This window comes from Entelurus aequoreus, linkage group LG03, assembly GCF_033978785.1.
Source record: "Entelurus aequoreus isolate RoL-2023_Sb linkage group LG03, RoL_Eaeq_v1.1, whole genome shotgun sequence".
In the NCBI taxonomy this organism is placed as follows: domain Eukaryota; kingdom Metazoa; phylum Chordata; class Actinopteri; order Syngnathiformes; family Syngnathidae; genus Entelurus; species Entelurus aequoreus.
The window spans coordinates 77,940,245-77,958,445 of record NC_084733.1 but is presented as its reverse complement, the minus strand read 5'-3'; the positions used below and the strand labels follow the sequence as shown (position 1 = coordinate 77,958,445).

The 18,201-nt window shown below is 37.7% G+C and overlaps 1 protein-coding gene across 7 annotated transcripts in view; it reads right to left on the bottom strand.

Annotated features, from left to right (window-relative positions):
* LOC133646902 (pleckstrin homology domain-containing family A member 7-like) overlaps positions 1–18,201 on the bottom strand; it is a 264,138-nt gene that overhangs the window by 221,465 nt on the left and 24,472 nt on the right. Inside the window, exon 1 of one of the 7 annotated variants that reach the window (XM_062042815.1) lies at positions 6,758–7,665. The exons of the other annotated variants lie outside the window; for them this stretch is intronic. Within the exon in view, the coding sequence (XP_061898799.1) occupies positions 6,758–6,888 (131 nt within the window). The 5' untranslated portion in view covers positions 6,889–7,665. Of the gene's footprint in view, positions 1–6,757; positions 7,666–18,201 lie in introns of those variants that run through there. 7 annotated transcript variants of the gene reach the window in all.

The window sequence follows — 18,201 nt, the reverse complement described above, 5'->3', positions numbered from 1 at the left end:
ACCTCCATCTTTTGACACTCCATACTTCCATCCCTACACGCTACAATATTTCATTAAAGCAACCCAGAAGTGATATTTAGACATGGAAATGAAGGTTTAAAAATGCGGATTTTCGCTTTTCTGCCGACATTCCTAAAATTGCTAATGCTAATCAGTAGCAAAGCTAGCGCAATTTTGGAAAAGTTGGAGCGTTTTTGAGACAATTTAATTCTTGGCATTGAAAATGGCAACATTACCCAAAGGTAGTATGGCTGAGTCTGCTGAAGTGGCAAGGCAGGTACCGTAACATGGCACCATTGATTTTTACGCGAATCGGTGCCCAGTAGGACCGGCGGGATTCGGCCCGTGCCAAAAAAAAGGGGAAAAAAAGTACCGGATTCCGTACCCATCCCTAGGTGTGATGAGCATCACTGTCACAGATTTGCGATTTTGCGATATCAAAACATGATTATTTTCTCATTTAGAGTAAAGCTGTCTTGCAGACAAAAAACTATCACTTTTTTTTTTTTCTTTCTTTTTTGGCCGTGTACAACCGCAATATTAAGTGTTTTGCTTGCCTTCATTTGAGTTCCACAGCCACCACGCCGCGTGTACAGTATGTCCAAGCAGGCTAAAACGTCAATCACGGACACCAAGACGGGACAAAGCACCCAGGAAACACTCAATTGCTGACCCAGCAGCCCGGAGATGAAACAATACATCCGAATCATTGATACAGTTGACAGCTGCGATACCAGAGCTGCAGAAAATCATTCTAAAAAAATACATTTTTATTTATTTTAATGCATGCAAAGTTCTAAAAGACCTCAAAGTACACCTGCACTGTTTTGTGACCCAGCCAAATGAAAAAAAAAGTTATTCATGTTTGAGTCATACACTTTGTCACAGTTTCATCTCGTTATCGTGACCCCAATACCGTCTTTCGTCTCATCTCGTGGAATCAATATCGTCACACCTTTGATATTCGCATTGTTCAAACTCATGCTTTGCTCTGTTGCATCTTCCTGACAAGAAACATTGCACTGTCAGGCTTACATACTTGCATCAATGATGTTTTATTTAAACTGTGTACACAAAAAGTTGAGTAGTTTTATGTTTTGCATTTTGTTCCCTTACTTTACCCAAGTTAAATGAGATTACTGATGATGAACCAGAACCTTATATTTTTTAGCCTGAACATAAGGAAGTTGAGCAGCAAGTTTTACAAGCTGTGTGATAAACAGATCCAGCAAGTAGCTGTATTGCTAAGTGCTAAACAAGAAATACAAACTACGAACATAATAAAACAATCACTTACTGTACAATGTCTGCTCTCAATGGGATGCCGACTGCTGGGATGTTTATATCTTCCCGTTTAGATGAAAAGTTATTCATAATCTTCACGCAGGGTAACAAATAAAGTGACGCAAATAAACATATTTTCCTGTCTCGCCATCTCCTGGTGTAAGTTGAATGTCAAAGTTGACGAAATTCTCGGTTTATGTCCTCATCCTTCTACTATCCAGGTGAGAGGCATGATTTATAATCTAGAATTAACTTTCAACAACTCAGAGGCAATGCAGCGGCTCAGTATGTCAAGAGAGCTTCATAAACTAGTTAACTCTCTGTGATCATGGCGCCCCTAAAAGTAGTTTGTGTTCGTAGTTCGTCCGCGCGTATAATAACAATATCGCTAATACTTGGATAATATTTAGGTAACGATAAATAAATGGATTATTGTTGGCTGTTTTTCAATGTTTTTCGAAGGCTCTTTGGGCCCAATAGAGTAATCCCATTAGCTGCACCGTTGGCCACCTCGTACTTGCGGTATTTTATGACTTAGAATGTATAAAAAAACATAGGGATTGTGAATGATAGGCAAAATTCACAAAAAGTGCAGTTCCCCTTTAATGACAGCTTCACGTGCCAACTACTGAGTCGCACATAACCAATCAGTCCTCACAGAATGTTTGTTTTAAAGATGCTGCCTCTAACTATCATCATGTCAATGAATGATATCCCTACTGCAGAGTTATTGCAGAAGCATACAGAATGTTGTGTTTTAGCGTCCACTTCCATGCAACATTGTTTCCAGAAACAAAGTCCCAAAGTGCATGAGGCAATTGTCAACATGTTTTGATACATCATCTGGATGTGCTGTTGTGGAAGTAATTGCCTGTTTGATGATGACAGTTTGTGTGCATTTCACTTCAGCTCTGAATGTGAAACAGGTGTGATTCAAATGGATGCAAACAGGTGTATGTAAAAAAAAAGTTCTGCAGGCCTGTGTTTGGCTATTCGATGTTAAAGGTAACTTGTACAACAAGAGTGCAGATGCTTGAGTGGTAGCTATTTTTCATTCCTTCCGTGTCACCAGAGAAAAAGCAAAGCTGAGCAGTCGGGGAAGATTTGGGTGGTGGCTTTAAACTGCACTTTTTTTATTTTGCCTATGATTCACAATCCCTATGTAAGACAAAAAACACGTATATGTTTTTCTTTTTTATGCATTATGTGTAATTTAGCGCATGTATTAGGTGGCCATTAATACTGCTAATGTAAATACTCTATTACATCCATAAAGCCCTCGAAAAAACATCCAAAACCGCCAACAATACTCCATTTACATTTCGTGACCTGAATATTAACCAAGTATTAGCGATATTGCATGTAAGCATTTTATCATTCCTCATCCCGGTGAGAGCATATATTGTACAGTAAGTAGGGGTGTAACGGTACACAAACATTTCGGTTCGGTATGTACCTCGGTTTAGAGGTCACGGTTCGGTTCATTTTCGGTACAGTAAGAAAACAACAAAATATACATTTTGGGGTTATTTATTTACCAAATTTGCAAAATCTTCCACCAAAAATATTTTTCTTAGTGGAATATTTGATGTGAAGTAATCGGAACCTTGGATAGGTCAATAATTCATAATAACATTGATTTTGATTCAATATTATGTTTTGAGCAATGACAGTTTGAAAGAAAAAAAAACAGCTTTGTTTTATTAGTCAACATTGCAACTTTTTCTAAATTACATTTAACCTTTAAGCTTTTTTATTTCACTTTTGTTATGTTTTTGTTTATTTTAAATAGTATTTTTAGAATGTGCCGTGGGCCTTTAAAACATTAGCTGTGGGCCGCAAATGGCCTCTGGGGCACACTTTTGACATCTCTGCTATAGATAATAAAAAATAAAATCTGATAAATCTATGGATAAAAAGCAGAGCCTGGCGACGCATGCGCGTTTATCATAACTCTCTCGCTCTCTCTGTCTCTCCCTCACGAATGCTGCTGCGCGCACAATTTATTTTGTTTTTAACCCCTTCTTAATCCTGAACGTACATTGAAAATACACGCAACCCTAACTCAAAATGCAAGACATTTGAGGCATTTAAGAAACTCCGCCCTGACAGCTCCGCAAAAGAGGACATGTCCGGTGAAAAGAGGACGTAAGGTTAGTCTATCGTAGCCCGTTAGCTGCTAGCATGCCGTGTGTTGTGCCTCGGTGTGCATTGTTTACACAACGTGCGTTACGCTACTTAATATGTCCGTGTGGAAACTCGTTCGGTACACCTCCGAACCGAACCGGAACCCCCGTACCGAAACGGTTCAATACAAATACACGTACCATTACACCCCTAACAGTAAGTGATTGTTTTATTAGGTTCATAGTTTGTTTTAGCACTTAGCAATACTGTCACAGCATCTAAAACTTGTACATCATCCTCTTTATATTCAGGTTTAAAAATGTAAGGTTCTGGATCATCATTTGTCCCAAAGTAGTCTTTGCTGACACTCATGAAGTCTGTCATGAATAATAATGTTGTTTTTGTAGGAAAAAGTGAACGCTGCGATACGTCTGGGAAATTAATACGCCGCTGTATGCTTAAAATGAGCAAAATACGTAAATATAAAATGTTACTATGACTGTGCCTTTTACTACACTACATATATACTTACAGCATGTAAATAAAACATTTATGGATGTTTTTTAGAACGCTTTGTAGCCGGAATAAACCCATTTTTAATTCCCCACCCCACACACAAACTGTTCACTCTCCTACCATCTGGCAAGCACTACAGCAGTATGCGTTGCAAGACTACCAGACTCAGCAATAGCTTTTTCCCACAAGCCATCAGACTGCTCAACTCATTTATGAAAACTGGATTACAAATTCCCCCACAACCGCCACAGACACACAAAGACCTGTGGAACTGTGAAAAAGACAATGAAATAAGTTTACAAAACTATTCATCTCCATGCTGCTGTTCTGCACTTTGCATCTTTGCCATATTGCACTACAGTAATTACTAGAGGCCGATATTATCGGCCGATAAATGCTTTAGAATGTTATATCGGAAATTATCAGTATCGGTTTTTTTATTATCGGTATCTGTATTTTTTTTTATTATTTTTTTTAAAAAATTAAATCAACATAAAAACACAAGATACACTTACAATTAGTACACCAACCCAAAAAACCTCCCTCCCCCATTTACATTCATTCACACAAAAGGATTGTTTCTTTCTGTTATTAATATTCTGGTTCCTACATTATGTATCAATATATATCAATACAGTCTGCAAGGGATACAGTCCGTTAGCACACATGATTGTGCGTGCTGCTGGTCCACTAATAGTACTAACCTTTAACAGTTCATTTTACTCATTATCATTAATTACTAGTTTCTATGTAACTGTTTTTATATTGTTTTACTTTCTTTTTTATTCAAGAAAATGTTTTTAATTTATTTATCTTTTTTTTTTTTTTTTAAAAAGGACCTTATCTTCACTATACCTGGTTGTCCAAATTAGGCATAATAATGTGTTAATTCCACGACTGTATATAATGGTATCTGTTGGTATCGGTTGATATCGGTATCGGTAATTAAGGGTTTGGTCAATATCTGAATATCGGATATCGGCAAAAAGCTATTATCGGACATCCCTAGTAATTACCTCATCCTCACTATAGTCTTGAACAGTATGATAGGTTGGTAGCTGTAAGCTCACTGTCTGTCATTTGTTTATCTGTTAAATATCTGTCCTATGTTTAGTCTATTGCAGCGTTTCTCAAAGTGTGGGGCGCGCCCCACTGGTGGGGAATAGAGACATGACAGGTGGGGCGCGAGGAACGGGAGGAAATTTCACTTTGATTTTTTTAATTTTTTTATTATTATATTCTTTGATTTTTTTTTTTACTATGCTTTCATTTTCTATACACACTGGAAATCACTTTGTGATTCTGTCTGTGAAATCCGCTATATAGATAAATGTAAATTACTTATTGTTCCTCTATGCTTTACATTTCTAGGTAGGAGCGAAAGTTTGACAGACAGCAACAGTAACTAATGGGGGCGGGGCTAAGCGGAAGCTTTGTGAATGGCAAGTCACTGTGCGAGGATTTGCTGTTTTGCAAATACATAAAAAATAGAGCCACTGCTGATGAGCTGTTCAAGATAATGGACATTTTCCTCAAAGAACACGACCTTAAATGGGAAAACTGTGTGGGCTTTTGCTCTGATGGCACGCATGGCAAAGTCAAGAAACGGGCTGCAGGCTCTAATAAAGAGGGTTGCGCCAAATGCGCATTGGACACAATGTGTCATTCACCGGGAAACACTCGCGTCAAGGCAGCTCAGCCCCGAATTCAATGAGGTTTTAACAGTGGCAGTGTCAAGCCTGCAACCCCGATTTGAAAAGCTGTGCAGTGCAAAACAGGCTCATTGCAGCCACTAATGCTGGAGTACTGTAAAACTCATGTTCACTTGCCCTGTCCTCCTTATTTTGGCAAAGATTGCAAAGTGGCACTTTTATTTTCATTTATTATTGAACTTGATGCAAGTTATTTGATTTATTATTGAACTTGATGCAAGTTATAACACTTTTATTTGATTTATTATTGAACTTGATGCAAGTTATAACACTTTTTTTTATTTATTATTGAACTTGATGCAAGTTATAACACTTTTGTTTTATTTATTATTGAACTTGATGCAAGTTATAACACTTTTATTTGATTTATTATTGAACTTGATGCAAGTTATAACACTTTTGTTTTATTTATTATTGAACTTGATGCAAGTTATAACACTTGTGTTTTATTTATTATTGAACTTGATGCAAGTTATTTGATTTATTATTGAACTTGATGCAAGTTATAACACTTTTGTTTTATTTATTATTGAATTGATGCAAGTTATTTTATTGGATATTGAACTTGATGCAAGTTATACCACAGCTGCACAGTTATTTTATTTATTATTGAACTTGATTTTATTTTATGTTATTGAGTTTGAATGTATAAAACTTGATGTTACTTGATGTTCGATAAATTTGAAAATGTTAAGCTTGGCATTAGCGTTCTGTTGGGGCGATGGGGGCAGGTGGGGCTTGAAAACTCCCCCTTGTCCAAAGTGGGGGATGACAAAAAAAGTTTGAGAACCACTGGTCTATTGTTTTGTTTATGCTTAATGTGTGTAAAAGGTTGTTTTAACCTTGTTTTAATATCGCACATTGGAGTATGGGAGAAACGAAATTTCAGTCTGCTGTGTAATGTACTGTTGCATGGTCTGATTGACAATAAAGTTGACTTGACTTGTTAGCTGAATTTTGCTAGCGTTTATTTACGAGTTAGAATGCATAAAAGAAGACAAACATTTGTGTGCTTGTCTCACATAAGGATTGTGAATGACGGACACATTTCATTGCAGTTCTCCTTTAATTATGTCTAATTTACTGAACCACAACAAGAGACATGATAGGCAGCATACCTCAAGTCACAGAGTTGATGGTCAACGTTTGACACCATCTCAGTCGTCCTAGGCAGGACAAGAAGGTGTTTGACAGGAACGGATTGGACGCCCTCCTCCTGGCTGCGGCCTCTGCTACAGCAGGTCCCCATCCTTCCTAAAAACTAACTCTTTCCTAAATTATTCGGAACTTTGCAAAAGTCCTGCTGCTCCTAACGTTTGGTGACATGACTTCCAAAGCCCCTTCTGAATGTTTTGGTGTGCCCGTCCCTGGCGACCTCGCCCATGCCTTTACACTGACAGAAGGGTGATTGTCTTCGACAAGCGGGCTGACTTTGAGCGGAAAACATTGTTTCAACCGTCTAGTTGTCTCTCCCTCGCTCCGTGCGCATCAGCATCCTTCAATCTGTCCATTGTGTCTGCCCTCCTTTGCTCCGGGTTGGACACAGATGGACACCCCCGCAACTTCCAGTTCCAGCACCCACGCAGAGCAGGGCCAGACAAACAGGCTCTCAATGTTTCTGCTCGCACGAGGCTCAGAAATGTCAGTCTTTGCCATATCATGTTTTCTACCCAGTTTGGTGCCATCGGGAGGGGCAATATGGCCTAAAATATATATTGCCATATTTATTGCAACCTTCTGCGACAACGATCTATATCATGATGTATTATTTAATATAAAAATTATGATAAAAACTATTGAAAAACAGGCTACAAAGGCTCCTAACTTACTTCCTGACGTGTGCGGCAACATATTGCTTCATTTCCAGTTAGATTATTTTCTCAAAACTATTATTAATCTATTTGCTAAATTACTGTTAATATATGTATATATGCATGTATATGTATACACACATACATACACACATACACTACCGTTCAAAAGTTTGGGGTCACCCAAACAATTTTGTGGAATAGCCTTCATTTCTAAGAACAAGAATAGACTGTCGAGTTTCAGATGAAAGTTCTCTTTTTCTGGCCATTTTGAGCGTTTAATTGACCCCACAAATGTGATGCTCCAGAAACTCAATCTGCTCAAAGGAAGGTCAGTTTTGTAGCTTCTGTAACGAGCTAAACTGTTTTCAGATGTGTGAACATGATTGCACAAGGGTTTTATAATCATCAATTAGCCTTCTGAGCCAATGAGCAAACACATTGTACCATTAGAACATTGGAGTGATAGTTGCTGGAAATGGGCCTCTATACACCTATGTAGATATTGCACCAAAAACCAGACATTTGCAGCTAGAATAGTCATTTACCACATTAGCAATGTATAGAGTGTATTTCATTAAAGTTAAGACTAGTTTAAAGTTATCTTCATTGAAAAGTACAGTGCTTTTCCTTCAAAAATAAGGACATTTCAATGTGATCCCAAACTTTTGAACGGTAGTGTATGTGTTATAAATCATAAGTACTTATTCTTCGGTTCTTGAGTTAGTAAACAATATATAAAAACAACAACAAAATGCTGTGATAATAAAAATATCGATCTAACCACTGTAGTATCTGCAGTATATAATTGGTGTCGTTACTGTCGATATTTGTATCGTTCCGCCCACACTTGTCAACATTTAGGAGCGTTAACTTAGCGGCAAACTTTGCTTTTTTGCATCCTCCTACAACGTTTAGTGTAGCATCTTTAGCTATCCCGTGTCCTCTAGTCCTCCAGTGATATTGATACATGTAAGAAACTTAGTTTATTTTCCCCAATGGAGGCGGGAGGCAAGGAATATGGTGTGTTCCATTTGTACTGATTTCAAAGTTTCGAGAATTTCAACTGGAACGCTCCTCCAGGTCGGATTTCCTTCTCGGAGAGGCAGAGCATTGTCACCACCCCCGAGTTGGCTTCAAAGATGTCTGCCTTGAATGCAAACAATAATATAAGCCTCCGTAACATCCATTATCAGCACTTCTGATTAGTTTTTATCGCACTAAATCAGCCATATATACGATGGATGGATGACGTTATATATCGCTGACAATAGTGTCTGTGTTTCCTCTTCATTCACCGTGTTGCAGAAAGAGTGCAGCATTTCTCATTAGTTGTTTGTATTCAGACAAGGCAAGCACAAAATTAACTTTCGTGAGTGTGGCCATTTTGATTTTCGACATCGGAACAGGAACGCTCATAGCTCAGCTCTGACTTTTCAACTTCCCATGTTGAAAGCAAGCGATTTCGAAGCGGCTCCGCAATGTGGAGGCCCATTAGCCGTGCTCACTAGCGAGGATGCTACGTTGTGTTAAGGACACGGTCTTGTAGAATGTGTCGGCAACATGCGACATAGCGATGGTAGTAAAGCTCTGTTGTCAGCCACATTTATATCATATATCACACATTTATTCGGATTTTGTTCCAAAATAGCCCCAAAGTTAGGACATGCACATCAAATAGCACTAGTAGATAGCGGCTGTGTTCTTAGTCTAAGATGAACTATCAGGTACTGTAGGAATTTATGACAACCTTCTGTGGTCTGAAACAACAATGTAACGCTTGGAGGCAAAATAGCAGACATGCTGCAGCTTTTCGCAGGTAAGCTGACACAGATGTTCCCAGCCTGCCATGCGCACAATTCTGTTGACATTTTGACTTGCGCATGAAAGAGATGTCTCTCGATGGACGGAAGTGCAGCAGTGACATTTATTTCAAGCCAAATGCGGCACAAAGGTCAGACAGTCTCTAGAAGACTTCATGCATTTTGTAATTTAGCAAGTTTACCACCTTACCATTTCATTTTTATGGTAGGTTTATTGTTACAGAGACATTTAAAGAAAAATATCCATTAGAAATAACATTCGAAATAAATAATTTGTTGGTAAGCATAGATGTTTCTTGTACTTGTTCACATTTGAACTGATACGATACCAGGAATCGATACCGGTATTTAACAGTACTAAATTGCTGTATTTTTGTGTGTGTTCATATATATTGTTTCTGATGATTGAATACCATTTTTTATTGCAACATTTAAAAATGAGCTGATTATGATAACTGCTGTCCAGTTGATACAGTATATCTTCTTTTTTTATATATATTTCTGAGTCTCAATTACAGTTGCAAGTCCAAGATGTTAGATGGCAGTAGTGTATAGTTTATGGTGTGTTGGCTAGTCAGTTCAGCCTTTGCTGTCTAGTCTTTTGTTGCACCCTAACAAGTGTTTATACTGTAAGTGTTGTACTTATTATGCACCAGCTGTTTGATTGTAACATGCATCTTAGCTGTAGTTTATTAACTAATTTCAAAGTGTTGAAATTGCCATGTAAAAGCGCTAATGCTAATCAGTAGCATGTCAATAGCAAAGCCAATGTATATTAGCATCGAGCAAGCGCATTTTTGGAAAAGTGGAGCCTTACAACATAGCATTTTTTGAGTCAATTTCTTCATTGGCAATAAAAATTGCAACCAGGAAGTAGTTTGGCTGACTTCGCTCTCAGTGCTGCTGGAGTGATCGCCAAGTGCCGAAGTGCGAACAGCCGGCTGAGTCGGCAACCGGGCGCGACCTCACGCGCAACCCAGGTACTGTAACATGGCACCGTTGGATTTGACGTGAATCGCAATAAAACCGGCGGGATTTGGTCGTTGCCGAAAAAATACCAGATTGGTTACCCATTCCTTGTTGTAGTACTTGTAGTTTCTTGTACTTGTAGTTTCGAGTAGTATTTTTTTGTAGTTTCTTGTATTTGTAGCACTTGTAGTTTCCAATAGTAGTGTATTTAAGTTTCTTGTAGAATTAATATTGAAATGTTCTTGTAGTAGTATACTTGTATGTTATTGTAGTGGTAGTGCTTGTAGTTTCTTGTACTTGTAGTTTTTAGTAGTATTTTTTTGTGTTTGTAGAACTTTTAATTTCTAGTAGTAGTGTATTTAAGTTTCTTGTAGAATATTGATAGTTTATTGTAGCAGTATACTTATATTATTGTAGTTGTAGTACCTGTAGTTTCTTGTACTTTTAGTTTCTAGTAGTATTTTTTTGTATTTGTAGTACTAGTAGTTTCTTGTAGTAGTGTATTTTGATAGTTTATATCAATACATGTATGGTATTGTAGTTGTAGTACTTGTCAGGGTGTACTTGTAGTTCCTTGTGGAAGTTTCTTGTTTCTTTTCAAATATAAATAAAAGCTAAGAATATTTTTCCCCCACAATGATCCCTCTTGTACATTGTCGTATAATCTTCTGGGAGAGCCTGTGACATTTCCAATCAGGGAAAAACTTGCTAGTTGAATAAAAGTAACTTCAAGTACAAAATGACGGAGGTATGAATCATTTTTGGCTCTTGACTGTACTTATTTTCCTGACTGTATGAGAACCCAATTCTAGCACTCGCAGTGAGCGTCTTGAAGAGCCAAGAGTCATCCTGACAGATGTGAGCTGAATTCAGATCCTCTGTGAGATTCTGACGATTCATTCTGTAGCCCGAGGGGCAGGGTTAACTATTCAGAACCTTTTCTTTTCAGGCAAACTTCAAAGACACAAACTGGAAACACCTGAAAGAGTTGGTTTCATCGGTACAAAAAAGCCTTTTTAAAAAGTAGGATTGTTGCTTAATTTCTCACTAATTAGCCTCATTCTAACTTAAAAGCAGAGCTAAGAACCGTGAAAAAAGTACACAAATTGGCGGTTTGTTTCACTAAAAAAAGAACGTACCAAACACACATTCACTAACGCAACAGTAATTAATGCTCTGCGATATTACGATATATATCCAAGTACGACATAAAAATGTCTATTGTTATTGTAAAATTAATATTTCAGATTTATCTTGTCTAACAACATTTTTATGTGCCATATGTTGTATTGCTTCACCTTAACTGCCTGGTCCGGTTGTCTGACAAAAATATAAGACACTTTTATATCCCCCTGCTGCATTCTTCTGGCCCTGCTCAGGTTCCCACACCCGTCCAACACCTTCCAAAAATATAAGGCAAGGACTGCAATTTATGTTGCATTTGTCTTTTGGTCAAAGGTTACTCTCCAAATGGATTTCTCTTGTGATTGATGCTGTATTGCTGCCTTTGCTATGGTTTTGCCAAATCATTCCTGTTTTTGCTAATATCACAATCAGAGTCTGTCTTTTGCGTATCCTCCCTCCGAAAAACCTAGTGTGGGTGTGACAATCATTGGTACTTTTACTTAACTTTAAAACAGGCCAATTAGCCTCAACCCTTCACCTTCGAAAGGGTCTGAAAGTGTATATGTCTCTCTCTCTCACTTTCTCTTTTCTTTCAGTTAGCAGCGTAGACTTGCTTCTCTGTAACCTGATGTTATTTGAGGCCTTAAATAAATACTTAAAGGACCTTAACTTGGGGCAGCGTGGCTCGATTGGTATCTACATATATAAAGCTGTCAAACTATTTAAATATTTAAACACAATTGCATTGTTTCATAGTTAACTCAAAATTATTCGCGATTAATCGCAGATAGGTATAATTTTTTCATCATCAATAAGTGTACCCTAGACAGATAATTTTCAGGGGGGTAGCTTTATATTGCTGCATGAAAATGTTTTAACCTTCTCAATTAATAAAGAGTAATATTGAGCCTGCTAATCATTATGTAATTGAGGACTCGACCAGAACATGTTATAAAATAATTTACACAATATTTCAGCGAGCCTGAAAAATCCCTCCCCCGCCCCCATATTCCTAAACTTATGTACTAACATTTGTTTAGGCGCAAATGTCACAGAATAGCATTATAAAACATCTCTGACAAAGCATGATCGTAATGTAAGACATTTAAAAAAAATTGATGTTAGGGTTTATATATGTATACATATATATACAACTATATATGTATACATACATATATACAGGGTTTCCCCTATATGCATCTGATCGTGGCGTGGCGCCACAGCTGAATTGAAGTCGCGAAACCTTAAAAATTTGGGTTTTTTAGGTGGAAATAGGGCTGGGCGATATATCGATATACTCGATATATCGCGGGTTTGGTGATATATTTGTGCGATATAGAAAATGACTATATCGTGATATTCGAGTATACGTCTTCACGCAGTTGCTTTTAGCTGCGGGCATTACACTACAGGCGTTTCTCACTCTTTCTTGTCTGCTTCTCACAGAGAGTTAAAACAAGCGCACCTTCTTACATACGTCACATATTGTCCCGCGTGCAACGTCACACGCCCTCGCCGAGCAGAGAGGTAGCGACACGGGTAACGTTAGCAGTGGTGCTAACGGAGCGGTGCGAGTGGTAATACAAGAGAAAGAAGGTGCGAATCTGGTAACAAATGAAGGAAGAATTAGATCCCAAGAAAAGCAGCACGGGGTCCATCGCCTGGCGGTGGTTTGGCATCAAGTGGGAAGATGTTTTACAAGTATGCGGCAAAAGCGTTGCTACAAAAAGTAGCAGCAATGCTAATGTGTAGCACAAGTTGAAAAGTCACCCGCTAGAGAATGAAGAGTGCTTGAAACTCTGCATGTCAACATCCCCGGCCGGTGCCACAGCCAACAAAATGCCCAAGCAACCATTTCCACATGTACACCGTATAAAAAAATAGTCTAAAACAGAAGGAGATAACGTCCGCAGTAACCTATCACATAGCGAAGGACATACACTGTTTGATTTCCTATTATGCAGCTCATTTTTATTTGACAGTTATTGAAATATCTTGTGTGACATCATGCACAAAAGTGTGCTTTATATGTTTTAAACTATTGTAGTGGCGTTCTGTACAAAAAGTGCACTTTAATTTAGTGTTGTTTTGATATGTCATCTTAGTGACATCATGCACAAAAGTGCACTAATAGCTTGTTTTAAAATGTCTCTGACAATCTTGCACTTTTTGTTTTGGAATGTACATGAATGTTTGTGCCACTGCTAGATAACTGTTTAATAAATACAGTTTTGGTAAATTGACTTAGTTGTTATTTCCCTCTCTGCATGAAAGTTTAAAATGAGCACATATTAATGCAGTATGAAGAAGAATGTTTTAATGTAGACACATAGAATCATCATACTGCTGTTATTATATGCATCAAGTGTTAATTCAAGGCTAAGGCAAAATATCGAGATATATATCGTGTATCGTGACATGGCCTAAAAATATTGATATTAATAAAAGGCCATATGGCCCAGCCCTAGGTGGAAACATATTAAAGTAATATATTGCATTGGATGATATTTAGCATATTATTTAAACGCTATTGACAAGTGATGCGCAGAAAATGTGATCACTGAAAAACTTTAAACAACCGTAAGCAAGACGCACGTGAGTGTCTGGAGCCTCGGCGGCAAGACGAGGCGCCACACGCGCATCCCTGCTTCGCACTCAAGCCAGACCTAAACTTTGGCATCTGCAAAACAGCAGTGATGCTTTACTAACACACAGCAAGCGTACAGAGCAATATTACACAAATCTTCGATTGGACTGTGGGCGTTAAAGGCGTGTTCAAAGACATCATCTCCTAAAGTTCAAGTTCACTAAGTGGAGAGACATTAGAAAGGCGCCTTTTTAGGTCGAGACGCTCTCTTTCATCTCGGTTTGTTCGCCATTATGATCCAATGAAAAGAATATGTCCTGTTCCAACACAGCAGCTCGCACGCACACACACACACACACACACACACACACACACGGATAGTGCTGTCGATAAATCACTAGACAGGGATGCTGTGAGCTTTCAGCATGAACACAGTGAGTCAGCCATAAACTGTGACTCATCATCGCTCGATGTCTATGCATGACTGAAGCTTTAAATCATATATGTCTTCAAGCGTTTCATAGAGGATTTGTATTCCCGATATGGCTAAATAAATTCACACACTAAAAGTTTCTCGCAACCTGTGAGTATAAAAAATGTAGCGACATCCAGTGGTGACAAAATGGCTTACACATGGACGGCAAACCTCCGTACAAAGTGGAATTTAGACTGTCTTTGTTTTGCCGTATACTACTATTAACACTTCTTCACTTCTTTTTACATTTATGTTTGTATAATAGTTAAAATGTAGCTAGAGATCGGTATCAGTCGATTTCCGTGAAAAAGTATGTGATCGGCCAATGCAGAGTGACGCCTTCCCAGCAGGCATTAAAACAACGTTGTGCAACTCAAACATAACGTTGAAACAACATGCTTTTTGACGACGTTTAATCAATGTTGGGTTCTGACGTTGATTTGACCATTTAAATTTTGTCATTTCCCAACCAATATTCTACAACACAAATACAACGTTGAACGACATGCTTTTTGACGACTTTTGTTTAATGTCAGGTTGTGACGTTGATTTGACCATTGAAATTTGGGTCATTTCCCAACAAATATTCTACAACACAACTACAACATTGAAACAAAATGCTTTTTGACAACGCTTAATCAATGTCAGGTTGTGACGTTGATTTGACCATTGAAATTTTGTCATTTCCAAACCAATATTCTACAACACAAATACAACGCTGAAACAACATGCTTTTTGACGACGTTGATTTGACCATTGAAATTTGGTCATTTCCCAACAACAACGTGGATCCAACGTTGGACATTAACTTTGTCTCAATTTACAAATGCAACTATTTTGCAACGTTGTTTGAAAGTCAGTTTAAAGGACATGTATGTATAATAAACATTGTATCAATGTCTTGTGCCTGCTGGGTTTCAATGTCGATCACAAAAACAGATCCTCCCCTGGCTGATGCATTTTTTTGGGGGTACCCTGGCTGTCTACTAGCTAACCATAAGCTCCAATAAGTTAGTACTCATGTATTGCCACCTCGCTGTGCAAGATTATTGGTGAAAAAAGTAGTACAAAAAGTGGACAGTTAAAAAGTAGAGGGCATTTTTTTACATTTAGGCGGAAAGAAACTTGATCCACTTTCTGTACAATTGCTATATAACTTATGAATTATTACCGTCACCTAGTGCAGTGTTTCTTAACCATAGATCGCCCACTAGAGGGCCGCCAAAAAAAATCAGTTTCACAGCTCTGGTTTGTATGGGTCGCAGCAATACTCCTTTGTAATACACTTTTCCACCATTTGTGGCAGTAATGACAATCCTAAACAAACAGAAGAAGTCTGGAGCTACAGTCCTAGAGAAGTTTCTTTAGTGCAAAAATGATGACTAAAGCGGTGAAGCTTTATTTGCATTTGCGGTGGGAAATAACCCTACAGTTTATAAAGCGGAGCGGATAAATTATCGATTTTTTTATGCTGGCGGCTATAATAAAAATAATTTGAAGCAAAAACAGAGGGTGTTTTGTTTGCGCTATGGTGCCATCTTTTAGACGAGTTTGCTTACTGCAGGTGCTAGAGTGTCTTCATTTAACGGCAGTGCTTTTTTTTTTTCCAACCAAAGTGTCTTTTAGCCTTCCATGGCGTTACTACATATATTGATTCTTCATTCATCACTTCCAGCAACGTTTGTAAGTTTTACAATATAACTAAAACTGTTAATACTTACTAAACCGTGCCAGGTGTGTTGTCTGTAAGAGTGTTTTCATGCATATTTGTATGTGCTATTGTAATGTTATGACGCTAGCGTTGTTAGCATTAGCTAATATGCAAAAAAAATGTACGAGTGTCTGTGTTAAAATTATTAATTTAAGTTGGCATTCTTTTTGTATTGATTCAGTTTCACAAATTCATCAGTAAATTTACAAAACATCACTGAGGAGTTATTGAGTAAGTTTAGCTGATTGGAGAGCTAGCTTCCACAGCTAGTGGGTCCATGACGATGACTTCTGTTTTGTTTGATCATCCGTGTAACAGACACCGTTTGGAAACAATTAAGGTATGTAAATAAACATTTACAGAATCAGAATATTTCTGTGTAAACAACTTATTTCACAACGCATACATCTGCGTTTTCTTCTCAAATTTAGTGGGTGCAGCTTCTATACTCCGGAAAATACGGTATGTTAAATACAAGTATTAAATATGATTAAAACAAGAGTAAGGTTATTAATTTAGTGTTAATGAAATGAAAAATAAAATAAAGTTGGGCCCAGAGGTAAAAAAAATGTCAAGAACCCTTGACCTAGTGCACATATACAAAAATTTTTACATTTATCGGTGAACTACTATCGCAATATACCATAATTCTGTATCGTATTGTGCCTCAAGTACCGTGATATGTATCGTATTGTGAAGTCCTTGCCAAAACTCAGCTGTATTTACAACTAATATTATCAAAGGAGGACTGGAAGGCAAGGCATGTTACAAAACGAGAGCAAGCCAGGAACAGACATGCTAATCGCTAGGTTAGCCGCTAAACTGGCATGAATAAACGGAAGACATAAGTGCTCAGTAAAGTTTAAGATGTGTAGACGGAAGCGTAATACAGCAGAAAGTAATCAGATATGAACAGGAAATTAACAAGTAGATTAATAAGAGTCTAAGGGAGGATAATAAAACTGTTGATGTGCAGCAGTGAGGCGTACACTTAACAAGATGGCAGATTGATCCATATACCGTATTGCTAATGTTGATAACAAGGGTCGTATCAGTATATGACAAATACTAAAGCAGTGATTCTCAAACTGTGGTACATGTATAACTGTGGTACACAGGCTCTATTTAGTGGTAAGCCAAAGATTCACTGGATTCAAATACAGTTTTTGATTTTCCTACATTCAAACACAGTGTTACTGTTCAAACTGTGTGTAATGTTACAGTGGCCAAAAACAAATAAATATACTTGTTAAATAAAACCTGTGCCTTGTTTTTAAAGGATACTTAGGCCTACAACGCTACCGTATTTTAATGTTGGTCATTATGGTGGTGCTTGGAGAGCAAAGTGTTTTTCTGAGGTCAATAGATCAATATTTTTATTTGCACAGAAAAAAATGTCCGTTTTGTTAATGTTTACAAATTCAGGGACTAATTGACAGGAGGACACAGGAGGATTTTTAGTGGAAAAACCAAAAGATTTCAATGAGCAGTAGATAGTACTTATTACTTTTGTTTATTGTGTACGATTGACTTTGTTTTGCTCAAACAATCGTATGTAATAAAGAGAATAAACTACTTTGAATATTTTCTTGATATTGTTACACTGCCACCTTGGGTTTTTTTCTGAAATTAACTGTGATTAAAATGTACAGTTCATAGTCATACATGTGACCAGTATCAGCCAATCTCAAATCATTTGTAAGTATTGCTATGACTTCCTACTGTATATTACCTACATATTCTTGTACTAAATATTTCTGATCATTGTAAGTCATTCACAAACAATAAACAAAAGCATTCATGCTGCTCACGTCTATTAATGATCCACCTTTTTCATCGTGCTTGGTACCAGACGAGAGGCGGGGTTAGTTACTTATTTACACTCACAGTTCAAAGTCTACAGGACAAGTCTGAGGCCAAAGTGTGTGAAATAAAACATTGTATCCTGATGTTAGTAGACAAGTTGGAGGTATAACAGGTTTAAAAATGTAAATACTAAGAGCACACTTGGGCCCACTTTGCACCTGAAGCAGGTTTTAGTAGAGCAGGGGTGGCAAACCA